This window comes from Camellia sinensis, chromosome 6 (assembly GCF_055761805.1).
Source record: "Camellia sinensis isolate YWXY chromosome 6, ASM5576180v1, whole genome shotgun sequence".
Taxonomy (NCBI): Eukaryota; Viridiplantae; Streptophyta; class Magnoliopsida; order Ericales; family Theaceae; genus Camellia; species Camellia sinensis.
In genome coordinates, this window is record NC_138966.1 from 97,840,745 (window position 1) to 97,856,976 (window position 16,232).

The window sequence follows — 16,232 nt, forward strand, 5'->3', positions numbered from 1 at the left end:
CTTTTTGTCATTGAAAATCCCTTGGATTTCAGTGGTTAAAAGGCCAAACAGAGGTTGTTTGAAATGCTTAAAAGATAGCTCAAACGGCCTTACAAGCCAAGAAACAAAAAAGAGAAAACACCCCCTAACCAAACAAGGCTCAAACCAACACTTTTAGGACTGAAAAATAGAGGGAAAATAGAGGTTTTTTTAGTTAAAACTTAGGCAAAAAATAGCATGCAAAGGTGGCCAAATGGTTAGGCAAAACAAAGCTTAAAGAGGGTAATGCTCACCCTTGAAGAACCACAACAAAATAGGCACTTCTGACTCAAAAACCATGCTTTGAGAGCTCAAATAAATCCTTCAAGAGCCTCAGTAACAAGATAAAGGTGCTTGACTAAGAGTCCATTTGCAAAGGTGTACAAAAAATCCCACTTTCAAACACTAAAATATATATATATATATAGAGAGAGAGAGAGAGAGAGAGAGAGAGAGAGAGAGAGAGAATTCCAGAGAGAGAGAGGATTTTTAGCTCTGAAATTTCTAGAGAGAGAGGACTTTTAGTGTGAGAGGCTCCCAAACTTCTAACCCTTGCAAAATGAGAGAAAGGCCTCAATATATAGCAAAATAGAGAGCCCAAGTCAAAAATATTAATTCAGAAATATCTGGGACAGTCTGGAACAGTTGGAGGGGAAATATCTTCGAAATATCTGAGCTTGGGACCTTAGTGGCTGGTCGGCTACTTGCACTGGTCGACCGGGCACTTGTTCTGGCCGACAGTCCACTTATCTGGCCGACAGGCTATATTTGTGGCCGACAGCAAATTCTGCTCTGCAGATCAAACTTCAAATAGGCATAACTCCTTCATATGGACTCCTTTTCAGGTTATTCTTCTATCCAAATTGAAGCCCCGCAAGTAAGCTTTCCAATGGTGGCAGCCTCACTTCAAAATTCCAAGTGCACTAAGAGATATCCCTTTTTAAGTAAAGACTGCCCAGTTTCAGTCCAACCGGATTGATGCCTAACTTCATCCAGCCATACCTCCCGCATCTGGCCTAGGCTTGAGGAGATTCTTGAGTGAAAAATGAAGCACCATAAGTCTTCTTTCGAACGGTGGTGGCCTCATAGCTGCCAAGTGTACAAAAGGATAGGCCTGTTTTAGCGAGGGCTGCTCAACTCTCTCTCTCTTAACGGTTCATGCCCATCTTCCTCCCTAACTTGGTTTCTTCTTTCCTCTCCTCTTTTCTTCAGCTCCAAACCTCTAAACAAGATATTTTGAAAGATTTTTCAAAGATTTCACCTCTCCTTCATTTATTCCACTTTGTCGTTGCTCGACTTACCGAAAAGCGCAACATTTAACAAAATGCGAGCCTCGGAACATCGTAGGAACTTTGTTTCAAAAATATTTTGAAAGAGAGGGTTTCAAGGTCTAAAATCTTTTCAAAATAGCTTTGGTCCAAAATGGGGTGTGAGGTTAAGATTTGACTCTCCTTTTGCTGAAGAAATCGAACCTTTGCAACTACGCAACTTTCACCACCAAGTAAGTGATCAGTGGCGCCCAAGTCTTAAGGGCAGTCAAAAATGAGGTGTCTACAGTTGCCCCTCTTTGACGGAGCTTAGAGTCAAGAAATGATGTGAGTGAATGTCAAAGCCCAGAGACGACCCATTTTTGACAAGGCCGAAGACTTGGACAAACAAACAAAATATAGATACAGTAACAAATTGTTGCGCCCGCAGGCTACCTCCGTATCCCTTTGCAAGGAATCAAACCAGTGCAGTTCATGGACAGGATGCAAAATGATATGCAATATAACAAAACAGTGTAAATGATATACAATGTAATTGAAACAATGCAAATGACATGCAATGTAATTGAATTATCAAACTGCAAGCAGTGCAAAACCACACAAATATCATAAAGGGATGGAAATGCAAAATCAAACTATGTTTAACATAGAAAAGGTGCCAGAGCCCTCAAACCACAATTCTCTTAGTGGAATAGGTGCATGCACATGCAAAACTATGTGTTTCACAAAGAGAATACAAGTAATTGGGTGGGATGATAGAAGCGAGGAATAATCTACTGAGGAAAGATCGCGATCCTACATGCTAAATGCAACGAAACAAAATATGATGCAATGGATGAAGTGAATAAGGCGCACGACCAAACCATATCTTGCCTAGAAAAGGCAGGAACCCAAAACAGACTGTGTCTAACACAGAAAAGGTGCCTACACCCTCAGACCACGATTCTCTTAGTGGAATAGGCGCGTACACATGTAGAACTATGCTTCAATGAAGGAAATCCACGAGCACATGCCAGACTAAGCTTAACATGGAAAGGATGCATGCGATAGATGCTATATGCAATGCGATAGATGCAATAGATGATGTAGTAGCTGGAGGTGAAGGTACCTTACAGGGGTAATCAGCGATGACTCACCTCATGCTGCTGGGGATCTTCCCCTTTTGATTGTGCTTCCAAACCACATGTACTACTTTTCTCCCTGTCTATGGCCGCAACTTTCCGTATTCCCCAACAGGGTGACAGACTAGGTTGGTTCAGTATCCAGAATTGAGGCGCATGCCCGCTACCTCAACCTCAACCTAAACCTATGGGGCTACCATACATATTTCAAGCTGGGGATACATCCCTGGGTATTTAAACCAGACTTTAGTCTCAAAAATCTCAAACTTTTGCATTCTAGGCATCGGCCATTCGAACTCTAGTTTCCACTGTCTCAGTTGATCTCTTAGGAACTCACCATAAACACAAGTTGGTGGCTATACCAGACCATTGGAAGTCGTTCGGGCACGACAAACACCAAAAGAATTGCACCTTCGGACGATTTAAGGTCTCATAGACTAGAGAGTGCACAAGACAGTGCGATGCAGGTGAATGCACAAAACAATGCTAAATGGATGCACAAAACAATGCGATATAGGTAATGCACAAAACAGTTCGAGTGAGAACGAATGCACAAGACAGTGCGATGCAGGGGATGTACAAAGCAGTGCCATACAGGGGCACAACACAGTGCGATACAATGCACTAACAAGTACAGGTAAGGTCCGCAAGATAGCGCGATGCAATGCACTGACAACTGCGGATAAGGTACGCAAGATAGCGCGATGCAATGCACTAACAAGTGCAGGTAAGATGTGCAAGATAGTGCGATGCAATGCACTAACAAGTGCTACAAGCATTTTCTATGCAAGGTGATAGCATGTAATAAAATGCACAAGATAGTACAATGCGCAAGAAAGCGTGAGTGTAAACTACACAAAACAGTGCGATGCGTAAGAAAGCACGAGGGAAAGCACGAGTGTAAACTGCACAAAATAGTGCGATGCGCAAGAAAGCACGAGTGTAAACTACACAAAACAGTGCGATGCGCAAGAAAACAAGAGTGTAAACTGCACAAGAAAGTGCGAGTGTAAAGTGCACAAGAAAGTGCGATGCGTAAGAAAGCGCGATTGAGACACAAAGTGTAAGCGCACAAGGCGGTGTGAGTGAGGTACAATGCACAAGAAAGTGCGAGTGAGTTAAAATGCACAAGAAAGTGCAATAAAATGCATTTTCTATGCAAGTGAGGTGCACAAAAAAGTGCGACGAAATGCATGTTCTATGCAAGTATGGAAGAGTGCATTTTCTATGCAAAAGATACGAGCACTTTCTACGCAAGTATGGAAGAGTGCATTTTCTATGCAAGTATGGGGACATTTTCTATGCAACATTGAAAGCATATTTTATGCATATTCAAAAACGATGCGCGGCACGCATGCAACAAAAGTGTATATGAAAATGCACATTCTATTTAAGAGAGGGGCATCAAATATGTACTTTGGTGCCTCCGACTTACACTACAACAAAAAAGGTCTTTGGTGACAGACTGATTTTGTCTCCAAACATCAAAATTTCGTCACTAAAGTGATCTGTGACGAAAAAAATTTGTCACCACGTTCGTGGCCTATACGTCGTCACAAAAAGTACCTGGTGACGAAAAACAGTTTCGTCACCTATTTTTCATTTTTGGCGACGAAATGTTTCGTCTCCAAATGTTGAATTTTTCGTCCTCTAAAACACCAATTTCGTGACCAAAACTAAATAATATTTTATTTTAATTATTTTTTACGACGAAATATTTCGTCACCAAATATATTTTTGTGACCAAAGTTTTCCTCACCAATGATATAGATTAAGATGACAAAAAAATTTGTCACTAAAATGAGCAAAAAAGAAAATTATTCAATGACAAAAAACATTTTGTCACCAAATATTTCAATTTAGCGACGAAATATTCAACAAATGTGACGAAATTATTTGTTTCGTACTATATCATTAGTGACAAATTATTCGTCATGTTTTTTGAAAACTTATAGCAACATTTTTTATTTCGTCACTAATAAAAATTAAAAATTTTGAAAATGGGGGTACTATTTTCTTCTGAAATTTTTTCTTTTCAGTAACAATTCCCTGCACATTTCAATAACCTGTTCAATAAAATATCTATTATAAATCAATACAAAAATCTGTTCATTTTCATAAACATCACAATCGAATTTTAGCTCTATCCACAAAAATACAACATGAATTGCATGCGGATTATAAACATGTCTCCTAATATCCACAAAAACGTTTACTAATATCCACAAAAATATAATATCAACCATATGCAGATTACCAAACACATCTCCTAATATCCAACAAAAAATATGTCTACTAATATCAACAAAAATAAAATATCAAGGGCGGATTACCAGACATGCCCCTTAATACTAACAAAAATATAAAATTTACAACACAACCAAAATACATGTAAGGTAATATGAACAAAAACACAAAATGAGCTACCATTGGCCCTCCAAATTACCAAACACGTCCATATCAAATCTCGAATCTGCAAAAAAATGAAACAAAAAAAAAAAAAAAAAAAAAAGTTAGACAATTATTATCTTATCTATAACATATACAATTTAACATGCATTTTTAGACTTAGTTTTCAAACCGGGAGTCCCGTGCTAGTTCCGTAAGTTTCCACAACTCACATTGGTCCATCCCGAGGTGTTTGAGATGTTTCCCGGGCCGTCTCGTGGCTATTGCACAATTTTCGCCCCCCGAAGGCCTATTTTCAAGCTTAAGTGTGAAAAAGTGCATTTTTGGACTTAGTTTTCAAACCGGGAGTCCCGTGCTAGTTCCGTAAGTTTCCACAACTCACATTGGTCAATCCCGAGGTGTTTGAGGTGTTTTCCGGGCAGTCTCGTGGCTGTTGCACGATTTTGGCCCCCGAAGGCCTATTTTTGAAGCTTAACTGTGGAAAAGTGCATTTTTGGACTTAGTTTTCAAACCGGGAGTCCCGTGCTAGTTCCGTAAGTTTCCACAACTCACATTGGTCCATCCCGAGGTGTTTAAGGTGTTTCCCGGGCCGTCTCGTGGCGGTTGCACGATTTTCGCCCCCGAAGGCCTATTTTCAAGCTTAAGTGTTAAAAAGTGCATTTTTGGACTTAGTTTTCAAACCGGGAGTCCCGTGCTAGTTCCGTAAGTTTCCACAACTCACATTGGTCCATCCCGAGGTGTTTGAGGTGTTTCCCGGGCAGTCTCATGGCTGTTGCACGATTTTGGCCCCCGAAGGCCTATTTTTGAAGCTTAACTGTGGAAAAGTGCATTTTTGGACTTAGTTTTCAAACCGGGAGTCCCGTGCTAGTTCCGTAAGTTTCCACAACTCACATTGGTCCATCCCGTGGTGTTTAAGGTGTTTCCCGGACCGTCTCGTGGCAGTTGCACGATTTTGGCCCCCGAAAGCCTATTTTTGAAGCTTAACTGTGGAAAAGTGCATTTTTGGACTTAGTTTTCAAAGCGGGAGTCCCGTGCTAGTTCCGTAAGTTTCCACAACTCACACTGGTCAATCCTGAGGTGTTTGAGGTGTTTCCCGGGCAGTCTCATGGCTGTTGCACGATTTTGGCCCCCGAAGGCCTATTTTTGAAGCTTAACTGTGGAAAAGTGCATTTTTGGACTTAGTTTTCATACCGGGAGTCCCGTGCTAGATCCGTAAGTTTCCACAACTCACACTGGTCCATCCCGAGGTGTTTAAGGTGTTTCCCGGGCCGTCTCGTGGCGGTTGCACGATTTTCGCCCCCGAAGGCCTATTTTCAAGCTTAAGTGTGAAAAAGTGCATTTTTGGACTTAGTTTTCAAACCGGGAGTCCCGTGCTAGTTCCGTAAGTTTCCACAACTCACATTGGTCCATCCTGAGGTGTTTGAGGTGTTTCCCGGGTAGTCACGTGGCTGTTGCACGATTTTGGCCCCCGAAGGCCTATTTTTGAAGCTTAACTGTAGAAAAGTGCATTTTTGGACTTAGTTTTCAGACCGGAAGTCCCGTGCTAGTTCCGTAAGTTTCCACAACTCATATTGGTCCATCCCGAGGTGTTTAAGGTGTTTCCCGGGCCGTCTCATGGCGGTTGCACGATTTTCGCCCCCGAAGGCCTATTTTCAAGCTTAAGTGTGAAAAAGTGCATTTTTGGACTTAGTTTTCAAACCGGGAGTCCCGTGCTAGTTCCGTAAGTTTCCACAACTCACATTGGTCATTCCCGAGGTGTTTGAGGTGTTTCCCGGGCCGTCTCGTGGCTGTTGCACGATTTTGGCCCCCGAAGGCCTATTTTTGAAACACAACTGTGGAAAAGTGCATTTTTGGACTTAGTTTTCAAACTGGGAGTCCCGTGCTAGTTCCGTAAGTTTCCACAACTCACATTGGTCCATCCCGAGGTGTTTGAGGTGTTTCCCGGGCCGTCTCGTGGCGGTTGCACGATTTTCGCCCCCGAAGGCCTATTTTCAAGCTTAAGTGTGAAAAAGTGCATTTTTTGACTTAGTTTTCAAACCGGGAGTCCCGTGCTAGTTCCGTAAGTTTCCACAACTCACATTGGTCCATCCCGAGGTGTTTAAGGTGTTTCTCGGGCCGTCTCATGGCGGTTGCACGATTTTCGCCCCCGAAGGCCTATTTTCAAGCTTTAGTGTGAAAATGTGCATTTTTGGACTTAGTTTTCAAACCGGGAGTCCCGTGCTAGTTCCGTAAGTTTCCACAACTCACATTGGTCAATCCCGAGGTGTTTGAGGTGTTGCCCGGGCAGTCTCGTGGCTGTTGCACGATTTTGGCCCCCGAAGGCCTATTTTTGAAGCTTAACTATGGAAAAGTGCATTTTTGGACTTAGTTTTCAAACCGGGAGTCCCGTGCTAGTTCTGTAAGTTTCCACAACTCACATTGGTCCATCCCGAGGTGTTTAAGGTGTTTCTCGGGCCGTCTCGTGGTGGTTGCACGATTTTCGCCCCCGAAGGCCTATTTTCAAGCTTAAGTGTGAAAAAGTGCATTTTTGGACTTAGTTTTCAAACCGGGAGTCCCGTGCTAATTCCGTAAGTTTTCACAACTCACATTGGTCCGTCCCGAGGTGTTTGTGGTGTTTCCGGGCCATTTCGTGGCTGTTGCACGATTTTGGCCCCCGAATGCCTATTTTCAGGCTTAAGTGTGGAAAAGTGCATTTTTGAACTTAGTTTTCAAACCGAAAGTCCCGTGCTAGTTCCGTAAGTTTCCACAACTCACATTGGTCCGTCCCGAGGTGTTTGAGGTGTTTCCTGGGCCGTCTTGTGGCTGTTGCATATTTTTTCAACTAGTTCCATGCCTACATGTTGGAATAGTTTTCTACTTAGTTTCATGCCTACATGTTGGAATAGTGCAAACGTCAAAGTAGTTTCCTAATTGGGAGCCACGTACATATTTCAGTGTTTGTGATGTTTCTCGGGCTTTTACGTGCATAGTTCACTATCTTAGTTGAAGGAGAAATTTCTACTAAGTTAGCATAGAAATATAATATACTAACCAAGAAGCTTGTTAATCAGAATCTGAACTTTCCCCACTCTCAAAATTTCCCGTGATACCTTTCTGTCTCAAACACTCGATGATACTTTGTATCTTCTTGCTTTGTTTCTTCTCTGACTTTTCAAACCTTGCAATTTGTTCTTTTTGTTGTGCTATTTGCAGCTCGAGGCATTGAACATGGTCACTATTTTCAACAGGTGCAACAGTTGTATTCACAAAAAAAGAAGGCCTCATACCGAGTCCTTTTACATAACCTGGCCTTGGCTGAAGCACCTTCACTGACAACTCCTCTGGGGTCAAGGGGATCGCACTAGTCTGCGAGAGGTGTTCTGCTTGCGACTGTATCAGGTTGTCCTATTAATTTGAAATAAATCAAAGTATAAGTTATTCTACCCTACATAGCAAAATAAATAATATTATCAAAATTGAAAGGCATTGCCTTGTACATACATAATTAACTTGGCTCTCCGATGAAATCCATTCATGCGTGTCCGAATTGTAGTGGATGGACTTGTAAAATTCTGCTAAATCGGGCACTTTTCCATTTGCAATTATCTGCTTCATTTGTTTGTCAATGTTAATTCAATGATTTAAATAACAAAGCCTACTAATCCAATAAAATAAATGTGTAGAACGCACCGAGTTGTGTACCCTGACCGGGATTGATTTTGATCCACATCGATGTTTTGTTTTCATTTGTATCCTATTATTCACATTAGCTAGTGATTGTTCCTACACAATTGAAACACCAATACAAACAAGAAAAGATAACATTAGTAAGAAAAAACTTAATTTTTGACAATTAACATACATAAAACATTTTACCTTGAATTTTTGACTATTCCACTTGTCAATTAGAGATGTCCACTGATTGAGAGTAACTCTTGTAGGTGGGTGGCTTCTCGCGTAATCCTCCCATCCTGCATCCTTAAGTTGCTTGTATTGTTTGTGCAACTTATAGGTGAAACCACTCAATCGTCGACCAAACTGTGTGTCTAAAGCCTTTGCTACATCAGTCTGATTGCCTTGTAGATCAAACTGATCCTGCAAAATGAAAAAAAATTAAAAATTACAAAGAAACAAAGACTAAACATGAAAAGAGTTTGTCAATAATTACCGCTAAGCGTTGGATCATCGGCTCCTTATCAGCAACATTCACCTTCTTCCACCTACGAACACTCAGGTCTGGTAACTGCGTTCGAACCTCTATACCAATTTTGGAGACTAGCTTGGAGGCGTTGTCTCCTACTGGTGCACGAAACTGTTCAGGTATAGGAACTAACATCTTCCCATCCTTCTCGACAATGCGATGGGCCTGTATGCCACGTGTCGGGCCACGACCACGTCTGTCATGTGATGCTGTAAGGATATAATATTAATTGAGTTAGTAAGTAAACAAATGCAATTTAAACCTTAAAAACAACTTTGCAAACTTACCAACGATGGTAGATGCAGTCACCTCGTCCTCAGGTTGCACATTCTGAGCTGGTAAGGGTTGGGTACCGGCCTCTTCACTTGGGGGATCCATCATTTCCTCTGGGGTGGGAGGTAATGGCCTTGAATGAGACCGTAAACGAAGTCCTGGTGCCATCTGTTGTTCCTGAAAGAACATAATCAAATAGTGAAAACGAGATTTAAAACAGTTAAAATATATTTTATAAAAGATATGATGTGTAAGATATGTGAAGAAGAAATGTAAAAAGTAAAAGACATGTTCACTCACAAATATAAAATGTGTATAATACCTCGCGGTCAAAGGAACCCAATGACTCATCATCGTTGTCATCCTCACTCTCTGAAGGGTTATACTCAACATCATCATCTACCTCAACCCTAATTCCCTTTTCCCTTGCAGTTGCACATTTGGGCTGAACCATACTCCCTAAAGAATTTGTAATATTCTTCACTCCAAGATTATTCATTACCTCACAATTCTCCTTGATTCGCTTATTTCTTTGTTTCTCGTATTCTGTTAGCTTCTTGGTTCTCAAATCACCTGGTTTCAGCCATTGTTTTTTGCCTCGGACCATTTCTACAACTATATAACATAATTCAACTGTAATTGAAAAATATAGACAATGTCATCATTCACCATTACATAAAAGAAGAAAAAAAAGTAACATAATCATATAAAATAAAAATTACATTAATTAATAATATATGTTCGAAAATAAAGTGATCTACTAAAAATTACATATCATAATCCATATCAGGATCCATATCAACATCAGGAATGTTATGTTCTTCATCTCTTTCATCATCTCTATTCTCTTCCATTATCGCATTTGATGACCCTACTTCCGAAATAACATTGAATTCAACATCATCCCTACAGTATCGAACAATTGGGTCAATGTCAATTGGAACAACATTAGTAATGTTTTCTTGTTGGAACACATCATTATTTTCTAAAGGATCCAATAATTCTCCATCACTAGTGTCTAGAACATCAAAGACACCCCTATGTTGCACCCTTTGTACGACATTCCAAGGCTCACCCAATTTGGTATTATTCAGATAGAAGACTTGCTTAGCTTGACTAGGTAGGATAAATGGGTCAGATTGGTACCACCGACTTGTGACGTCAATGCTTGTGCAATATGTATCAAGTCGTATTGTTCTGTTTCTACCAGTGTTGTACCATTCACACTGGAACAAAACAACCTTTTTGCCACATATGTAGTCAAATTCCAAAACCTTGCACAAGTGACCGTAAAAGTCATGCAATTTTCCTTCATGATCCCCGTGTGTAAGCACACCACTATTCTGACTCGTACGACGGTTGTCTAGATCTCGAGTATGGAACCGGCTGCTATTGATTATGCAACCTGAGTACTCTTTCACTAGCAAATTAGGACCATTTGCTAATGACCACAATTCATCAGTTGCCTCTAATGACTCTTCTATTCTCACTGTATTTATCTACAATTACATGTAACAAACAATAAGTAAATAATTTATGAATGACGACATTTTATAAAAATTTAATTTTGTTGAAGTTGTAAATGTTGAAGAATTATAAATATTTTACCCTCTCTTTGAACCACTTGGGAAATTCTTGTCGTTGTATGTGGGTTATGTCATGTCTAGCTTGAGTTTGTAATAGATTTTTGTGTTCCCTACTCAAAAAAAAAAAAAAAAGTGATTACTACGTAGTTCGACAAATAAAAAAGCTAAGCATAAACATAATTCAATGAAACACATACTCCAAATACTTTTCAATCTCCGGGCTATTGTACAACACAAACCAATGAGCAATATCACGAATTTCTTGAGACATTTCAGCATCTCGTGTGATTAGACCAATTGGACGTGCAGTTTCTGTGAATACTGTTAACCCTTGTTGACGTTCACCGCGATCTTCATTCCGTTCTGGTCGATTATGCACGGTTTCAATCCCATCAACATACATTGAACAAAAAGTAATGCACTCTTTGACAATGTAAGCCTCGGCAATTGAACCTTCTGGTCGAGCTCGGTTGGTCACATATTTTTTTAATGCTCCCATAAACCTTCAAGAGAGAACGAATTAGGAGTATAATTACATATGTGACACACTTACGTAAATCTCATTTACAAGTATAAGTGTAAAAATACCTTTCAATTGGGTACATCCATCGATATTGTACGGGTCCTCCAAGAATAGCCTCACGAGGCAAATGAATAGCCAAGTGGATCATCACATCGAAGAAGGCTGGAGGAAAGATCTTTTCAAGCTTGCATAAAATGTGTATTATACGTTCCTCTAATTTCTCTAGTTCGCTCCGCCTTAGTGTCCTAGAGCATAAGTCTTGGAAGAAATTGCCTAACTCAAAAAGTGTTGTGCTAATTTCTTTATCCACGTAACCACGCATTCCAATGGGAAGAATTCTTTGTATTCGTACATGGCAGTCGTGGCTTTTTAGGCCTGTTAGTCTACCATTTCTTGCATTCACTGATTTGGATATGTTTGCCGCATACCCATCTGGATACTTGACAGTTTTTAAAAATTCAAAGAAACCCTCCCTCTCTGCAGGTGTCAATGAAAAGATTGCTCGAGGCTTGACATATGATCCATCGGGTCGTTGTGTTAGCCATAGCTCTTTCCTTATATCCATATCTTCCAAGTCTAATCGTGCTTTCTCTGTGTCCTTGTTCTTTCCATCAATGCCTAACATAGTTCCGAAAACATTTTCACTAAAATTTTTCTCCACATGCATGACATCAATATTGTGTCGAAGTTTTCGCTTCTTCCAATAGGGTAACTCATACAAGATGCTTACCTTTGTCCAATTAGGTGCTTGACGGGGCCTTTTTCTATTACTTGGATGCTTTCCATATATGACATCTGTCACGTTGTCCAACTGGTCTTGTATCTTTTCCGCCGGCAACTCCAAAGATCTCTTCCGTTTCTCAATCTTACCAATGTAAGCCCTACTCTTTCGCCTTTCTGGGTGGTTCTCAGGCAAGTAACATCGATGGTTAGTGTACCCCGTCTTACTTCTCAGAGATTGAAAATACGGTTCATCATTGCAAGTGTAACAAGAATAATGACCCTTTGTTCTCCACCCAGATATGTCACCAAATGCAGGCCAATCATGTATTGTCCACAACAAAGCTGCATGCATTCGAAAAGTCTCATTGGTGGAGGCGTCGTAAGTCAATGCACCATTTGTCCATAAATCATTCAACTCATCTACCAATGGTCCCATGTAGACGTCAATATCAATCCCTGGTTGCGATTCTCTAGGAATAAGTAATGACATCAAAGAAAATGGATCCTTCATAACCAACCAAGGTGGCAAGTTGTATGGAATGAGTATGACGGGCCACAAACTATAAGAGTTGTTCATGTTCCCAAAAGGGTTAAACCCATCAACGGCCAACCCTAGCCTTACATTTCGAGGCTCCAAGGCAAACTCGGGATGTTGTGCATCAAATTCCTTCCACTCATCACTGTCAGCAAGATGCCTCAATATCTCGTCGTCCACTCGTTTGTCTTTGTACCATCTCATGTCCTCAGCACTCTTCCTTGACATGTACAATCTTTTCAACCTTGGTGTCAAAGGGAAGTACCGCAATACTTTATGAGGGATCTTCTTACCCCTTCCACGATTGATCTTGTATCTAGATGTCTTACAAGTCGGACATTTATCTAGTGTTGCATTCTCCTTCCAAAATAATACACAATCATTTATGCAAGCATGAATGAGCTCATATGACAAGCCCAAGTCACGTAGTATTTTCTTAGCTTCATAAGTTGACTTTGGAACCAAATTTTCTTTCGGTAAAAGTCTACTTAAAAACTCTAGCATCATATCAACTGACTTATTGCTCCAATGATTTGTTACCTTCATATTAAGCACCTCAATCACAAACTTTAACAAAGTATAATTTGTACAATTTGGGAACAGCTCACGCTTGACATCAGTCAACAATTGATCAAAAGTTCTCACTTCCTCCCCTTGGGTTGTATCAGTCGATTCCCCTCTTATTCGATCTTCTACTAAGGCGTCAATACCACCTACAATTTCATCACCATCAAGTCGCATCTCATCATCATGGTAAGCCTCGTTTGAAACACGGGGTTCCCCGTGCTGGTGCCATACAGTGTAAGTTTGCATAATCCCATATTGGAGCAAATGAATTTCCACATTTTGAAGATTTTGTCTACAAACATTCACACACTTCATACATGGGCACAACAGATTACCATTATGGTCTAAAACCCCCATTGCAAATTGAAGAAATAACTTGACCCCATCATTATATGGTTTACTCATCCTTCCATTAGCCGTCCTACCTAGGGCAATCCAACTTTTATCCATGTCTGATCACAAATGAAAGATTAGGAACAATATAGTATAATGTAGACTTGTGTATTTATGAACTAATTAAATTGAAAAATTCAATAACAACTTCACCAAATATATGTCCAGATCTTTAATGAAGATTCTTATACAAGTTCTAATGTTATATGCAAGTAAGGAATAAAAACTAACAAAAATGGTCATTATTGATTTTAACATTCTAACACCACCATGAACAACAAATCGTTAAAAAAAAAATTAATCGCACATGATGTATATTATACATTGAGTTATATTCAACAAATCATTAAAAATAAAAAATAATGGCACATGAATCTGTGTGTATACATTGAGTTATATTTAACTATTGAGTTATATTCAACAAATCATTAAAAAAAAAATAATGGCACATGAATCTGTGTGTATACATTGAGTTATATTCAACTATTGAGTTATATTCAACAAATCATTAAAAAAAAAATAATAGCACTTGAATCTGTGTATATACATTGAGTTACATTCAACTATTGAGTTATATTCAATAAATCATTAAAAAAAAATAATAATGACACATGATGTATATTATATATACATTGAGTTATATTCAACTATTAAGTTATATTCAACAAATCATTAAAAAAATATATATATAATGGCACATGATGTATAGTATATATATTGGCGTCCATCCATCTCCTTGGGATTATATGATCCAAGCTTGTACTATTTTCCACTTAGCCTCTTATATCCCTAAGTTTCAAATGCATTTCATGACAAATTAGGCACTCTATAACTGATGTAGAGATGCGTATGAAATGAACGAAAAACACAAAGAAAACAAGAATAATATTTTATATATTTCTCTGAATTTTATTACTAAAAAGATAATTACTTAATCTCAAAATCTTACATCCCAATTTATAATAAAAAAGAAAATCATGACTGTGTCAATAACTTCAATATTGGGGTAAATGGAATGCATCATATGTCATGCAATTCAAATAACTACTTGAACAGCAAAGGTCTTTTTCTTCTCATGTGGTTCATAATCATACAAATCTTAAATGTTCAGTCATTACCAAAACTCCGATTCGAATTACAATCAGAAAGTATACAAAAAAGTAACTAAAGAAAGAATTAGGATGGAGAAATTAAACCTAAATCTTTCCCCTCCAGAAACAATACTTTAATTTACTTTCACAGTATCTTAATCAAATTACAAGGTTCATATCTTAATCAAATTATAAGGTTCATATTCAGAATCTAATTATATTCAGAATCTAATTATAAATAAAATAGAGCAGGATATATATATATATATATATTATATCTATAACAATATCATGTATACAGAAGACAGAGTAGCAAAAGAAAAGATAAAAACAGGGAGCATCAAGAGAAAAGAGCAACGAGAGAGAGAGAGACTAACAGATCACCGGCGGTGAGAAGAGGAGATGAGATCGGCAAGGGAAGGAGACGCTAGATCGGCACAGCAGCGAGGGGCGGTGAGGCGACGAGAAGATAACAGATCAGCGGCGGTGAGGAGAGGGTGACGGCGGTGAGGAGAGTGAGCTGATCGGCGCTGAATCTGTGCCTGAATCGATGAGGAGAATGAGCAGCGGCGTCGTCTCTGTGTGTGTGTGTGTGTGAGTGAGAAATAGGTCTGAACCGATAAATTATTGGGTGTGTTTGAGGCGCCAAAACATTTTTATTTCCCTCTAAAATATTTAGTGACTAAATTCTTTATTGGTGACAAAATTATTTCCTCATCAAAGATAAAAATATTGACCACAAAAATCGTTTTGTCACTAAATGATATTAAAATATTAAAAATTATTGGTAACAAAAATATATTTGTCATTAATAATTTTATAATTGGTGACAAATTTTTTCGTCACCAAAAGTCTCAAAATTTTGGCACCCTTCCAAAATATTAGCGGGAAAATATTTGATGACAAAAAAAATATAAATAATGACGAAAAATAATTTCGTCACCTAATTTTTTTATTATGATTTAGATTGGTGACGAAATTTTATTTTTGTCTCCAAAAATGGTACATTTGGAGACGAAATATGATTTTCCTCATTAAAAGATACGTATTTCGTGACAAAAAAAAATTTCGTCATTAGTTTTCGTCTCTAAAGACTATTTTTGTTGTAGTGTTACCTCTCAGAGGACCTTGCAAAATGCTCAGCTCGAAAAGGGGACACCATGTTCATATTGGCGAGAGATAACATCTACATGTAAAAACCATGGGTGCTGCTTAGACTGCCATTCTGGCTTGAAGCAGGCTTAACTTGGGGTCGAGATACACTTAAACTCCAGAGAAAGGCGAGGCCTGAGAAGGTGCACTTGGAATGCAATCTCGGAACTTATCGAAGTTGAAACATGCTAAGATGCTGCAAATTTTCCCTTTTTTTCTTTTGCTTTGCAGTCTGGAACCCATATAGCTTCAGATAGGTCCTGGTTCTATTGTTCTCACATGACCTGGGTTGAACCCTACAGTTTTACGAAAGAACAAATCCTGTTTTGTACAAATATGGAGAATGGCACATCACTCTGAGCGCAAAACAATTTGAAATTAAAATTGAGAAAT

At 39.1% G+C, this 16,232-nt stretch overlaps 1 protein-coding gene across 1 annotated transcript; it reads right to left on the reverse strand.

The window, feature by feature from the left end:
* Positions 1-11,415: 11,415 nt before the first annotated feature.
* LOC145793433 (uncharacterized) lies at positions 11,416-13,653 on the reverse strand. The gene has a single exon (XM_082876259.1). It carries the CDS (start codon positions 13,651-13,653, stop codon positions 11,416-11,418), a length of 2,238 nt encoding a protein of 745 aa, XP_082732385.1.
* Between the last annotated feature and the right edge of the window lie 2,579 nt (positions 13,654-16,232).

What these genes read in the sequence shown, in the direction of transcription:
- LOC145793433 (XM_082876259.1), bottom strand. Translation starts at nt 13,653, where the DNA reads ATGGATAAAAGTTGGATTGCCCTAGGTAGGACGGCTAATGGAAGGATG.